The 15,720-nt window shown below is 40.2% G+C and overlaps 1 protein-coding gene across 3 annotated transcripts in view; it reads left to right on the top strand.

Moving 5' to 3' along the window:
* The window catches only part of fat3a (FAT atypical cadherin 3a), a 208,623-nt gene that overhangs the window by 34,066 nt on the left and 158,837 nt on the right, over window positions 1-15,720 (top strand). For all 3 annotated transcript variants that reach the window (XM_073493718.1, XM_073493717.1, XM_073493710.1), the window contains exon 2: window positions 10,366-10,689. In XM_073493718.1, coding sequence (XP_073349819.1) covers window positions 10,366-10,689 — 324 coding nt within the window. The remainder of the gene's footprint in view (window positions 1-10,365; window positions 10,690-15,720) is intronic.

Below are 15,720 nucleotides of genomic sequence, written 5' to 3'. Positions count from 1 at the left end.
TGGTAATGAATGGATGGAGATGAGCGGATGGTAAAGTCGCGAGTCTGGGAAGCATTCAAAGATTACGGAGTAATTATGACACTAACGAGACCCTAACCGGATTTCTTATTAATTAAAGATTACTATGAATCAAAAGAAAAGAGACACCACCAACTCAAGAACATGCGTGTGACTCCAGCAGTGTGCATGGGTGTTTAGCCTACTTTGCCTGAAGACTGGGAGATGTTCACCACTTTGGACCTCTCCGGAGCTGATAGCTTGACCTCGGCTTGAGGTGCCGGTCCAAGAGCCGGAGGGATGTCGCAGCTCGTCCGGTCTCCCAGTGGGTTTCTCTCGTCCCGGTGTCGGAGGGAGAGCGCCGTCTGTCCAGTACTCGGCAGGAAGGTCCCGGTCCGCTGCCCAGCGGGATGGCACCGCTTGTGAGCGTTGAAGGCAGGCCGGTCGGCTTGGCAAAATGTCTGTTCGTTGCAAACCGTTCACACGGTTTGTTGATGCAGGCAATTACTGCACAACGCTGGTGGTCGGAATAAAGTCTTCTTCTTGCATGGAGTGATGACTGAACTTTTGATCGAACTAATTCAACTTTCTTGACGAAAATAACTAGAGAATAACGCTGGCCGGGCGAGTCCTCAGTTATTACTCAAAACAAGACGAATTAAGTCAAATTAACTTCTACTGAGTAAAATACTGACACTTAACAAAACGAAAGCACTTAGAATCAGTGCGTCCTCAAATTAGGGTATTGAGGTAAAAATCGCACGTGGTCAATTGTGCGGAGATTTCTGCCTAAGAGCGTGTCGCAAAAATACAAAAGGTAAAGATTTAAAAGTGAAGTGAAGAAAAATTTAGAAGAGAGTTACAAAAAGAGTTACAACAAGAGATTACAGCAAGAGAGCGAGTGAGAGTTGTCTCTTGGTATTTGTAGTCCAAATCGGCAGGCGGTCCCTAAGGGGAGGGCTGACGATTTTCACTGTGGATCATATCAATCGCCTACACTTACGAAACTTGAATTAAATTAAACCGATTTAATGTTTCGCGATCGTGCTTCACCTTTCTCAGGACCTTACCATGGCAAAATAAATGGACTTAATGAAATAATATGACCTGATTAAATTCGCTGAACGACTAAAAGAAATTAACACTGGATCAAACATGAAAACACTTAAAGATACAGTAGAACTGATAGAATCTGACCACATATAAGCATTTCTAATAGTTCTAATACCTGTAAATGAAGAAACATATTACAGACTTTTAATCAGGAAAAACGTATTAAGCCAAAGATATCTTTCCGACAGTCTAATTCCTTTGTACCCGGACTCACCACTGGAGGGCACTGTGGTTCCACCAAACACAAGACACATTTAAACATTAAATCTGATTTCAATCAAATTTCATCTTAAAGAAACGGGAGAAAGATCAGTTTCATGAACTTCTCTTACTGACCCTTAATCTGTTGGAATTAAGAGAATGAGATCCTGACTTAATGGTTAATTAGAAATGGTCTGAAATCTGGAGGAACACAGAGACCATTTGGGTGGAATGTGACCACAGATAAGGAACCCAGACGTGTCATAAATTACAGACCTGGGAGTGTTTGCATAGAACAAGTCAGAAGGTTTCCAGTGTCCTCCCTTCTAACGTGTGGATTAGAAGTTAACGAAGAGGAGAGAGAGACACAGGTATAAAGAAATACAGTAAAACAAAGGGAAAGAGAGCCATTTGATGTGTGAGTTAATTTACATATGTAAAGACTCTATATTGACACCTTCTGATGACCAGTTCGTTCGTCGCTCCTGGTGAACTGGCAGAGGACTCAACATGACCTGTGAAAGAGGATTTATCTGCTTGCAAGGGAGAGAAAGTTCATCCAAAGGCTTTGGGTTGTAAATTAATTAAAAGTGTCTTCATACGAAGTATTTACAACCAAGAAAAACACTGTCCTCTCTGCCAGGCGATAAGATGGCGCCCCTCTTCCTGTAGAGTTGCTTCAAACTTAAAAACAGAGTTGATAAGAAAAACAGGGCCTCAGCATCAAAGAGAAAGGAACACAGGCACATGTTCCTACATATCCCCCACTTCGATCTGAATGACCGTAGTAGCGGGAACTTTGGATCGATGAAGTCATGATGTCCATCGTCGAGGAAACTGAACTGGTACACTTCATGTTCAGAGTTGGTGTCTGTCTTTATCATGTGCTGAGGTCTATTATATAACAAAAATCGTGTATATATCAAAAGAAAAAAAAAAAAGAGAAAACGATAATAATACTGACGACCCTAACTCTTCCTTCAAAGAGAAAGGAACACAGGCACATGTTCCTACAACCTCCATCACCGTCTGGTTTGGATCAGCCACCAAACAGGACAGGAAAAGACTGACACGGACAATAAGGACTGCAGAAAAAATCATTGGTGCTAAACTGCCCACCATCCAGGCCCTATACTCATCCAGAGTCAGGAAATGGGCAGGAAACATCTCTGCAGACCCATCACACCCTGGACACAATCTGTTTGAACTTCTCCCCTCCGGCAGGCGCTACAGAACACTGTTCGCCAAAACAACCAGACACAAGAACAGTTTCTTCCCCCAGGCCGTCGCACTGATGAACACTTGATCAGTCACCCAGTGTCAGTAACCCCCCTGACTCCAAAACCATCCACTCATAGTCTTTACATTTACAGACCAAATTGCACTTTATATGTACATATATATATATATATATATATATATATATATATATATATATATATATATATATATCTACCTGTACATAATTGAACAACATATATCCACACTGTAAATAATATAATATAAATATACTTAAATATATATTTATATATTTATAATAGTCCGGACTTCTGAACACTTTTTAACTTATTGTTCTTTGTTGTTCTTGTTCCTTCTAGTTGAATGTTGTTATGTTTGTTTATGTTCATGTTTATGTCTATGTACATTGTGTGCGAAGAAAAACCAAGTCAAATTCCTTGTTTGTGTTTCACATACCTGGCCAATAAAGCTGATTCTGATTCTGATTCTGATTCTGATTCTGGTTGGATGAGCCGGTGGTTGGATGAGCCCGTGGCTGGATGAGCCTGTGGCTGGATGAGCCTGTGGTTGGATGAGTCTGTGGTTGGATGAGCCTGTGGCTGGATGAGCCTGTGGCTGGATGAGTCTGTGGTTGGATGAGTCTGTGGTTGGATGAGCCTGTGGCTGGATGAGCCTGTGGCTGGATGAGTCTGTGGTTGGATAAGCCTGTGGTTGGATGAGCCTGTGGTCCAATGAGTCTGTGGTCCGATGAGTCTGTGGCTGAACGTGCTCCTGAGTTGCCACAGCTCAGTGTAGAGAGGGTGAGAGGAATTGTCCATTATAGCTTGCAGCTCTCCTCTCATCCTCCTCTCTGTCACCGCCTCCACACTATCCAGTTTCATCCCCACCACAGAGCTTTCCTCACCAGTTTGTTCAGCTTGATGGCACCACCACTCCCGATGCCACCTCCCCAGCACACTGCTGCAAAGAATATGACATTGGCTATCACAGACTGGTAGAACATTCGTAGCAGCCTAGTGCTACATTGAAAGACCTGAGCCTCCTCAAAAAGAACAGCCTGCTCTGTCCCTTCCTGTAGCGGGCCTCAGTGTTGTCTGACCAGTCCAGTTTATTGCTCAGATGCACCCTGAGGAACCTGTAGGTGTCCACCATCTCCACCCCCTCCTTGGTTTTCCCGATGTTGAGCTGAAGGTGGTTCCTGCGACACCATCCTACATAGTTCTTGATTAGTTCCCTGTATTCCTCCTCCTTATTGTCTGTGATACATCCAACAATGGAGAAATCATCAGAGAACTTCTGCAGGTGGCAGTTGTAGCAGAAGTCAGAGGTGTAGAGGGGAACAAAAGTGGTGAAAGAACATTTAGCTACAAAAACATTTCAGGTCTTATTGCAGATCAACCTGCACATGAGACTGACCCTGACCCAGATATTAGCCTGGGCTAATATAAAGAACATATTCCTAGGTTTTGCCTAATTTATTACAAATTATGGATTTGTATGTGTTATTGGTGTACTTAGTTTATAACTGTCTTTGTTTGCTATCTAATAAAGTTTTGATACATTTAATTTCTAATAAACTTTTTTATTTCTAGTTTTTGCCTTATTTGGTAGAAATTATGGCTTATTAAGTATTTATTAGTTTACTTGGCATGTAACGGTGTATGTTTACTGTCTAATATAGACCATATTATTTCAAGGCTTTGTCTAATTGGACAAAAAGTACATCTTATTACATCTTATTTGTGTACTCTAAAATGAAGTGCGACCAAATTTGAATTGAATGGAATATTGACTCTCCACTTTCTTCTTTCTCCAAAGAAGTAGTCTATATTAGTTTCTGTTCATTGGATTTGTAAAATCTGACATGTTTACCATCAATAAAATGTTGTCTTCTTTCATAATTTTAGTGTAAATGGTGAAATCAGTTGAAACAGTGTGTTCAAGCAGAAGCTGGGAGGTAAGACGCACTTCAGACAGGGAAGCAGACAGGATGATCTGAAAACACAAAAAGCTGACAGTTTGTCACGGCATCACTGTAAAAGTCTGACAAGGAAAGAAATGTCTTAATGTATTGTATTTAATGCAGAATTTACAAGAAGGCCCTAATGATTTAGAATTGCTGTAGCTGTATTTCACAAAGTTTGTTAAGTTTCTCATTATGCAACAACTCTTGAAAATCATATGATTTGTAAGGGAGTCTGGGATTTTGCCGTTACTAGTGGCATCACATTGTGTGGTTCATATCCATGGCTTTCACATACACACATGCACACGCACGCACGCACCCACTCACACACACACCTGCCCACTTCTTAATTTGGGTGAGGTAGATCACAACAACAGTTAATTAATTAAAATAAGAAAAGTTATGACAGCCCACACCCCAGACAGAAGGATTTACATGGTCATTGTCACTGTCATTCACGAGAGAATATGGCGTGTATTTGGCCTGGAAAACAGGTTTCTTTTCACCTATTTATATCACTAATCCAAAAAATACTAAAAAGTTGATTTGTGATCCATCAATAACCACAGAAAAGGAGAAGAAGAAGGAGAAGAACAAGTGCAGCCTGTAGTGCTAATCACTGGAGATTCAAACATTTCACGTTTTTTTTATTGCCATTCCAGAGGAAGACAACACATGTAAAACATACATGTTCTGCAAGGGTACAGAAGGAGGGAGAAATACAACAAGCCCAACAAATATAATCAGACCTAGCTTTGGGATGGCGGCCGACGCGTCCTATAATTCCAAAGTGACAGTTTTTGATGAGGTGGGAATGAGACTCAAAAATCAACTTTTCTTACAAATACGACCTTAAGGTTTCGTGACTCGATGTTGCAAGGAGCAATGGTTTGAAATGTGTGTTGGCCATTGTTGAGAGAGTTTGTTAAAAATGAATAGGAAGCTGGGTTTAAAACTCTGAATGACAGCCAAACTATACGAGTCAAACACTGGCTAAATACAGGCTAACGGTACTTTTTCACTTTGCTAGCATTGTCCCTTCAAGCTCAGTACTGCACTGTTATGGTAAAATGGACCCTTACATGACATGAAAGTATGTTGTGATAAACTGATAAGAGTCACGTGGCAGTTAATACTCCTAGCAAGTTTAACTTTAGTCTATAACCATCATAGTGTGAACTAGTTTTTTTTACCAATGTTATTTCTAATTTAATAATTCCCTAAATGTCGATACAGAGTTGCAATGAAAAGACGAGACGGATGCATTTTGTGTTTTTTACTCTGAAGCACAACACTGTGGGCCACAAAGTCAAAAAATGTATTTAATTTTATTTAAAAACCGTTGAGATCCATTGAGAGACTGGACATACTTTCCATCACACGAATAGATCATTAGGATTGTGATGTTTAGGAGAGCGACTGTTGCAGAGAGCGACCGTTCTACTAGTTATTTCATGAAGATTATTTGATGAAATAACTAGTAGAACTAAAAATAATCCATGGCTGCAGGCCTAATAAAGAGTGACTTCCTCTCAGCATCTGTCACAGGCAGCGCTGCTTAATATAATTCACAAGAGAAAAAGGGATTGGGGTTATAAATTAGTTAATTAAGGAACATATTAGTGTATGAGCACAATCCTTTTCTGTCATACCAGATAGATTGTCACTGAAAATGTCCTGGAAAGGTCTTGGAAAATATTCTCCAGAAAAGTCGGGAACCCTGATTCCATTCTCTATCATTCAGTGTTCAGTCTTTTCCTGCAGCATTGTAGCAGCTCTGCTTCGTTTCTGCTCTGTGCTGAGAAGAAGCTGATTGGATGGTGATGAGGACTACTTTCCCCCCTGCTTCTCCATTGTTTTTAATGTCTAGCACTCCTGTGATGTTTATAGTTAATTCCACTCTCTTAATTGTAAAGCAGACTCGTAAGCAAGAGCTTAGGCTATTAGAAGCAGTGTTGTAGCATGGTGCGTAGTCATTAATTGTAGTTCACTCAGGGGGTAGAGGGAGGCAGAGATGAATGAACAGCAAGGCAGAGGGAACACAGCAAAGGGCAACTCTGAATTAATTACAGCTAACCTTGAGCATTGAATTGTCCCAAAGGACAAAAACAGTAACACACTGTCCATGGTCTTGATACTATTTCCTGGAGTTTACCACAGTGTGGGAGCATGTGTATTAGAAACACAATTAGAAACAACGTTTCCGGCAAAGTAAGACACATACTGTATTTCTGTACTACAGCTGTACTTCCAGTACAGTGGAGTGGAGTACAAATATGCAGTATACAAATTGACTTAGACGTATGGCTAGGGCTGCAGCTACTGATTATTATTTTTATCCATTTATCAGTTATTTTCTCTGTTAACTGCTGTGTCTATAAAATATCAGAAAAACGTATTTTTAATGTAAAAAATAGTGAAAAGTGGAAAGATATTCAGTTTACTATAACATAAGACAAAGACGAGCCACAAAAATCAATAATTGAGAAGCTGGAACTGGGACATTTTTGGCATTTTTACTCATGGGTGTAGGATTGGGTAGGGACGCTAGGGACATGTGTCCCCACCAATCTCCACTGAGTAAAAATTTCCCCGGAAATAATTTGGTACACAAACTGTTAACAGATCTTTTTCTCTACTAGTCCCGCCTCCCTAAATCAATAAAGCTAATAGGATAGGCTTTGCATTTTCTTGCTAAGGTGTGATAGGCTGGCTCCTGAATGTGGGCTGGCTGTAATAGCTAGCTACATCCTGGTTGAATTTATTTGCACAAAAGCTGTTCTGTGCACCCAGGGAAAAATAAAGTTAGAAGAACATCTCACACTGATTCAGTCAGTCACAGTAGCCTATGTTTGTGACGTGGTCTATCAAAATCAGATGGATGTCGCAACTGCACATTTCTAGATCAACGTGGATTTATGTCAACAACTTGGTTAATTTGGTAATGTACATAGGTATAGTGCTGCTGGAGCGCACTGGAGTGCTGCACCGCCACTTTTTTTTCTCCAAGTTTAGAAATATAATGTTTACAGTTTGCATAATCCGGTTGAATGTTAAATAATAAAATTATAAACTAAAACTACTTGGTTGTATGGCATGCTTTCAACAATGGTTGGCATCTTCTCATTAGCAAAGCTGAACAGCTCTGCAAGAGCAAATCGTTACATTTTATGACACATGATGTAACAAGCTGGGCACGTACAGTATCATCCTGTCATTCACTCTGTGTGCGAGGGCCGAGGGGCTGCATTTCACCTGACCTACACAGTAGAAACAAGTAACTAAGAGTACAGCACCAACAACTGCAATTAGGACCTGAGCCAAACTATGAACCTTTATTCATTTAAAATGTGACATGTCCAGGTTTTGCGCACAGAGTCAATCAGGAGTTTCTGCATTGTCAGTTTATCAGAAAATATTCACAGTGGGACAATCAGTGCCCAGCAGCAGCTTTGAATAAACAATCAGCCTACCTGCTGCAGTCACACCCTGTCAAAGAAGGATGAGATGAAAACTAAGCTTGATGAATAAATATTCCCATGATAAGTCATAATTATAAGAGACACAGCCATAATCATGAAATAAACGGTAGAAATTATGAGATAAAAAGTTGTAGTTATGAGATATAAAAACAGTTGAAATTATGGGGGGAAAATTCATAATTATGAGATAAAATTTAAATTAGATTAGCTTAAGATGAAAGTAGTAAGTATTGGTTAAGGTCATAATTGTTAAGTCACAAGGTACAGTGTCATGGGCTAAGTTTCCAGTTTCAGCTTTTGCCTTTGCCATGGCGATGGCCATGCTAATCTTTGAGCTGGACGATGTACCAGATGAGCGACTGCTCCTTGAGCGTGCAGACTCAGAATGGTTACCTCCATTCCCTCTGTTAGCGCTGTTATGTTGTGACATTACTGAGACTCAGCGTGGTTTCAGTATCAGGAGAAGAAAGCTAACGTGAAGCTATCTGAAGCTGTAATGCTAGACGCTTATCTTTTGATACTGAGTAGCTTCGTAGAATGGCAATCCTTGTGTCCCCCATTAGCTGTGTTGCCGTCTTTTCACTGTCATGGGCTAAGTTTCCATTTCAGTTTAAACACTCCGAAAAACTCCAGGACACAGATGATTACTTTCCATGAAGTTTACTGGGAATCTTGTGAAACTAGAAACACAATACAACAAAATGTAGGTATTATTAAACAAATCAAACATCACAGCAGTATTTGGTACATAGCATGGCTTAGCTATCCTAGCGGCAGCAAAATATAGAGCTAGCTTAGCTTTGCAACAGAATTGGCATGTCAGCAGTCTCAATATTCACATAAACTCAAATTGCTTCATAACTTTATGTTGCTGGATGAATAATACTCACAGAAGTTGCCTTAGCAAAGAGGGAGGAAAAATAGCCTGCTAACTGAAGAACAGATGACTGTGCTGACACAACTGTAGCTGCTCACACAATTGTAACTGCTCATACAACTGTAACTGCTCACAGAACTGTAACTGCTACTTTGTTGCTATGGTTACGAAAATAAACAAATGACACAGAACTATGTTGTTCTAGAAAGGCACACATTTTCTAGGGGCATAACATACAGCTTTCGCACACCTAAAAATTGACAGATGCGTAGGAAAAGACAGAGGACTGACAAAATCAGGAAAAAAACTTGCACACTGTCCACTTCACTTGCAGTTAAGTTTAATGACAACAGCGTTTTGGCACTTGGACCTTCATTAGTTTATCCAGATATCCTGATGACAGATATGTTTTTCTTGTAGTCTCATATACTGCGGCCTACGAGCCACAGCCCTGCCAGCAAACACATCGACCCCTTTGGCCTCTCGCCTGGCCTTCTGCTGCTCCACTCGGTGTCACTCATCCTCCCAAGCCACTCTTCACTGCCAGAGTGTCTCCGGACTCATTATGTAGAGCGGACAGGCCAGCTCTTCCTGCTATTGCGCACACTGCAGCTGACACAGTCAAAGTGATCGGCGTGACCACCGGGCAACTACAACTCACAATCCACTGCACCAGGTGCCTCATTTATAAAGCTTGTGTTCACACAAAATAGGACTTGAAAAGCACAAAAATCCCAAAATTTTTCAAAGAATAATTTGGGATTTATAAAAAAAATACATCCATGCGTACATTTTGGAGGCAAAGAGAATTGCCGACACCAATGGTGAGATGGTGAAAAGAAGCCAGATTGTGGAAATGAGATGTGAAAGGCATTATTCCACACATAATGATTCTTCTGACACTTGATTTCACTTAATATGAAACTAATTATAGATACACGTCATCGCAAACATTCAAATCAGCAGTGTTGTTTGTTTGTGCTTGTAGTGAAGGATAATTATTCCAGAAACACCTTTCACTTGTAAAAGATAAAAGTCAACTCTAGGTAGAAACTAGTTATAACAATCATATAAAGTGTAATGACAAGACCTTTTTTTTTTTTTTTACTTTTTAAAAGGCAACTCTGCAGCAACTCTGCAGCACTACAGTACTTTATACAAGAAAAGGATAATGCTGTTCGTCACACATTTTACCTCTGGCCATATTGTGTTTTCAACAATGCTTTGATTAATTGTGCAGCCCTAATTTAAGATATCCGTGGTTTACAGAAACAAAACTTTATTCTGGGCTTTGGCTTGTAGTGCTCAAAAATTTAAGCAACATGACTTTTCAGAAAGACTCCTGGTTACTGTGAATAATCCACAGACCTTGCCTACGAGCTACTTGTAATTATCTGTGCTGTTGCAGTTTAAAACCAGTCTTGACATTGCTTTCTAAATTTCTGCACTAGGTGTGCATTACAGTACATTTTACTCTCTTCCTCCTCCAGGAATGATCTACACCACCGATATGTTGGACCGTGAGACCAAGGACTCCTATTGGCTCACAGTGTATGCCAGTGACCGTGGTGTGGTTCCCCAGTTTGCAACTACTGAGGTGTTTATCCATGTGGAAGATGTTAACGACAATGCCCCACTGACCTCAGAGCCACTTTACCGGCCCTCAGTGCCCGAGAACTCTCCGCGGGATGTTTCTGTGATCAAGATCCAGGCCCAGGATCCTGATGCCACACCTCCTCTCACCGCTGATAGGCTCAACTACCGCATCATCAGTGGAAACCCACAGAACTTCTTCACTATCAACACCCGCACTGGTGAGTTATAATGTGTGTGACTGCAAAAGGCACTACTGACTCTTCTTTGTAGGTCTAAATGATTTCCAGGGAAAGAGATTATGAAAAATCCTGAAAAAACTGAGTGTTGTAGGGGCAAAGTAGCTAACTTGGTGACAGTTTAGAGGGAACAGCTGGTTTCAGGCTCCTTCAGTGACTGGGCTTTAAACTAGAACCTTGAGGTGGTTTTCCTCTGATCCCCAGCAAGACAATGTTGATTTAGTCAACAACAGTGATGGAAAAATCTAGATGACTTTTGTGCCAGTGATGAGATCAACAATATCAAATCATCTTGAAAAGTAACCTTTGAAAGCAAAACTATGAAATGGCATGCAGTATATTATATCATTTTTATCAACAGATGACAAATATATAATATGAAAGTACAACAGGACAAGTAAACTGTTTTAATGCAGTCTTACTCCCCATTAACACTTTGTCATTACATGCATATTTAGAGGATAGTTATCTGATGTTGACACCTTGTAGCCAGACATTGAAAAGGTGTAAAAGCATCTGTTCCTCCAAGACACATACATTATTTTTACTCTTCCTATGGTGTAACTACAAAAGTAAGCAGCCTGTGAAAATCGCTGATTTTCTTAATATACTCAACAAAAATATAAATGTAGCACTTTCGTTCTCACTCACATTTTCCATGAGTTGAATTAAATGATCTAAGTTTTTTTTTTTCTGTTCATACAAGAGGCTTATTACTCTTACATTTTGAGCAATAATTTGTTAAAATCTGTCAATGAACACTTCTCCTTTGCCAAGATAATCCATCCACCTGACATGTGTGACATCTCAAGATGCTGTTTAAAAACTATTATTATCACACAGGTGTGTTTTGGACTGACCACAATGAAAGGTAACCCTAAAATGTGTTTCATCACACAACACAATGGTACAGATGTTGAGCGTTTTGAGTGTTCAGTTGGCATACTGACTGCAGAAATGTCCACCAGAGCTGTTGCCTTTTAATTCAATGTTAATATCTGTGCCATGGGGCATCTCCAAAGTTTTTTCTGCCATTTGCCTCATGCAGTGCGACACATTTCCTGTGTTTATACTTGATGAGGTTGTTGAACGTTGGTCCACTCCTCTTCAGTGGCTGTGTGAAGTTGCTGGATATTGACAGGAAGTCGAACATGCTGCAGTACATATTGATCAAGAGCATCATAAACTTGCTTAGTGGCTGATATGTCTGGTGAGTATGCAGGCCATACAAGAACTGGAATATCAGCTTCCAGGAATTGTGTACCGATGCTCCAAAACATGGGGCTGTGCATTATCATGCTGTAACATGAGGTGCCGGCATTGGATGAAGAGCACGACAATGGACCTCCGGGTCTCTTCACAGTATCTCTGTGCATTCAACTTGCCATCAGTTAAATGCATCTGTGTTCATAGTCCAAAGCTTATGCCCATATCATAAACTCACCTCTACCATGCACCAAGCATTCCTGCGTTCACAACGCTAACATGAGCAAACTGCTCACTCACAAGACACTGTCTGCCATCTGGCCAATACAGTGCATTTCATCTGTGAAGACAAGACTTCACAGATGAAACCAGACACCATCGAAAGTTAATATTTGCCACTGAATTTGGTCACGACGACAAACTGCAGTCAGGCAAGAGCCTGGTCAGGACAACAAGCACATGAATTAGCTTCCATGAGATGCCTTCTCACAGAGTGTGCAGAAATTCCTTAGCTGTGCAAACCAGCTGCTGCATTAGCTGTCTGGGTGGCTAATTTCAGACTATCAACAGTTGAAGAAGCCACATGTAGAGGCTGGTGTGGTTACATGTGGTCTGCCGTTGTGAGGATGGTTGGATGTACAGCCAAAGTCTGACAAACGACACTGGAGATGTCTTATGGTACAGAAATGAATAATTATGGGCTACACAGCTGTGTAGGTTCCAACCGAAAGCATGCCAACTGCATGCTCCCTCAAAACTTGTGACATCTGTAGCATTGTGTTGTGTGGGGAAACACATTTTAGAGTGGCCTTTTATTGTGAACAGTCCAAGGCAATAATCATGCTGTCTCATCTGCATCTTGATATGCCACACTTGTCATATGGACAGATTATCTTGGTAAAAGAGAAGTGCTCATTAACACAGATTTTAACAATTTTCATGCACAAAATTTGAGAGAAGTAAGCCTTTTGTGTGCAGAGAAAAAGTCTTAGATTTTGTTTACTTCAACTTGTGAAAAATGGGAGCAAAACAAAAGTGTTGTGTTTGTATTTTTTTTAACATTCTTTTTATTTCAGTTTAATTTGGATGTTACATCTTAAACATATCTGAAATAACTTTACATTGAATGTAGTAAGTGACTTACAATAAAAGGTACAAAAGACAAAAAGGAAAAGTAATTAGAGTATAAAGTATAATAAAACTATCTGACCGACAAATTATCAAGAAGAAACAAACATACAAAAAAGAAACAATAAAAAAATATCACATTTAGGGGAGGGGGTGACCACTGATTAAAAGTTGTAATAACCTTATGGTGCGTGATGGTAACCTTATGCAGTGGAGTATATGTCTCTATTTAGTCTAAGGATAGTGTGATATGTGCCTTGACATAATCCAGAAAAGGTCCCCATATTTTATTGTAGTTTTTTGCTGATCTTCTCAGAGAGTATCTTATATTTTCAAGTTTGAGAAAGTAAAGTTCTTCCTTGACCCAGTGTGTAAATGTTGGGGGTTTACAGTCCTTCCATTTGATCAAAATCAGCTGCCTGGCCAGGAGCATGTGGAAAGCAACACTATTTGATTGTGCCCTAGTTAGACCTATAATATGATATGTGGTCATAGGGGGTGCAAGAGGGTTGTCTTGGAAATATAGAGGAAATATTCCTAATGAAGTTACTGATATGAAGAAAGCGAAATAAATGAGTTCTAGGAATATTAAAGCTATCACAAAAATATTGGAAGGAGACAAAAGTTCCATTGTGATATAAATCTTGAAATTGCTTCATGCCCGCATTGTACCATATTAGGAAAGCTTTATCCATTAAGGATGGTCTGAAATAGTGATTAGCATAGACAGGGGATTTAAATGAAAAGGACTGCCAACCAAAATGTCTCCTTATCTGAATCCAAATTTTCAGAGAAGTTTTAACCAACAGGTTTGTTGTGTGAGCTGTGTACGATGATGAGAGAGGCACGTATACAAGAGCTGCCAATGAGGATTGCTTACATGACTTAGACTCAATAGACTGCCAAGAAAGTGCATCAGCACCAGGGTCTTCATATAGCCAATGCAACATGGGTCGGATGCTAAATGCCCAATAGTAGGATTGGAAATCTGCAAGAGCCATGCCACCAGAACATTTGGATTGCGTTAGAAGGTTTTTCCTAGCTCTGGTGGGTTTATGATTCCAAATGAATGACAAAATAATTCCGTCCAGTTTACGAAAAAAAGACTTTGGTAAGAAAACAGGAATATTCTGAAACCAATATGTAAATTTTGGGAGTATAGACATTTTTTATTGAATTAATTCGACCTGCTAGTGACAGTGGGAGTTGGTTCCAACGTTTTAAGAGTTGTTCAACTTTTGTCATGAGAGAAGGAAATTTCTCTTTAAAAAGCTTTGAAAATTTGTCTGGCAGGTTAATTTTATATCCAGAGAGCTTGCCAAATGTCTCTAAAATATTTAAGGCAGATGGTAGGGAGTGGGAGGAGTCAGAGAGGTATAGCAAGGGGTCATCCGCATATAGGGAGACCCTATGTTCTTGGCCCTCTCTAAAAATCCCGGTCAGTTGTGTCATCTGGCATAATGACAGTGCTAAAGGCTCAATTGCAATAGCAAACAACAGGGGTGACAGAGGACACCCCTGTCGTGTGCCACGGGACACTGAGAAGAGCTCAGATGAAACATTATTTGTCCTTACTGAAGAGACAGGGTCCATATACAACAGCTTGACCCATGATATGAACTTATGTCCAAAGCCAAACTTTTCTAATGTATAAAACAAGTCCCTCCACTCCACCCGATCAAACGCCTTTTCGGCATCTAATGAAACTACAACTTCAGGTGTAGTAGACTGGAGTCTGGAGAAATTATAAGTGGGAGTATGGATTCCAGATGTGTGGCCAGGACCTTTGCTAAAATCTTGAAATCTACAGGCAGAAGAGACACAGGGCGGTAGGAGCCACAGGATTGGGGGTCTTTATTTTTCTTCAATAGCAATGTGATAGAAGCCTCACGTAATGTTTTGGGTAAACTACCTGATTCAAATGACTCATTATACATGTGCAATAACATTGGTACCAACTCTGCATAAAATGTTTTATAAAATTCCACTGGGAACCCATCAGGGCCCGGGCTTTTGTTAGTTTGTAAAGCAGCTTTTGCCACCTCCTCAGGAGATAGTGGTCTGTCTAGAGACTGCATTGTGGCTTGGTCGATCTGGGGAGAGCAATATCTGTAAAGAACTGTTCCATCTCAAGGAGGATGGAGTGTGGAATTTGTTTGTATGTAGACATCAGTTAGTGGTAATGAACTTAACTATATCTTCATCTGACAGCATATTTGTATTAAATCTCCAGCGTGGATGAGTTATAGGCAGTAGGTGATTTGCCATCCCCCCTGTTTTTAACAGGGGGGATGGCTGAATGGGAGCACCACCCTGCCCCGACACACCTATGTACACCTCCCAAAGAACATTGTTGATGCCTTAACCATAACTGTGACATTTCTAATTCTACAATTCCATTTTATCCAGTTATCTTCCTTCTCTCCCTACTACAATTGTCTTTTTATAACTGTATTAAAGTAATGAGTAAATACACCTTTAAATTGTATGCAGTGGACTGAGTTTATTCAGGCAGGGTTTCCTCAAGTTTCTCACAATACACTACAAGCAGGGTCATTTTAAGTTACATGACCCCTTGGAATTTTTAACCATCTAAATTCCTTGAAGGACACACAATGAACATTGTGCAAAATAGTAGAGCCTGACTGATTCATCGGTAGGCCGATTTTTTTCGGTCGA

Source organism: Pagrus major, chromosome 2 (assembly GCF_040436345.1).
Source record: "Pagrus major chromosome 2, Pma_NU_1.0".
NCBI lineage: Eukaryota > Metazoa > Chordata > Actinopteri > Spariformes > Sparidae > Pagrus > Pagrus major.
This window is presented reverse-complemented; position numbering and strand designations above follow the sequence as displayed.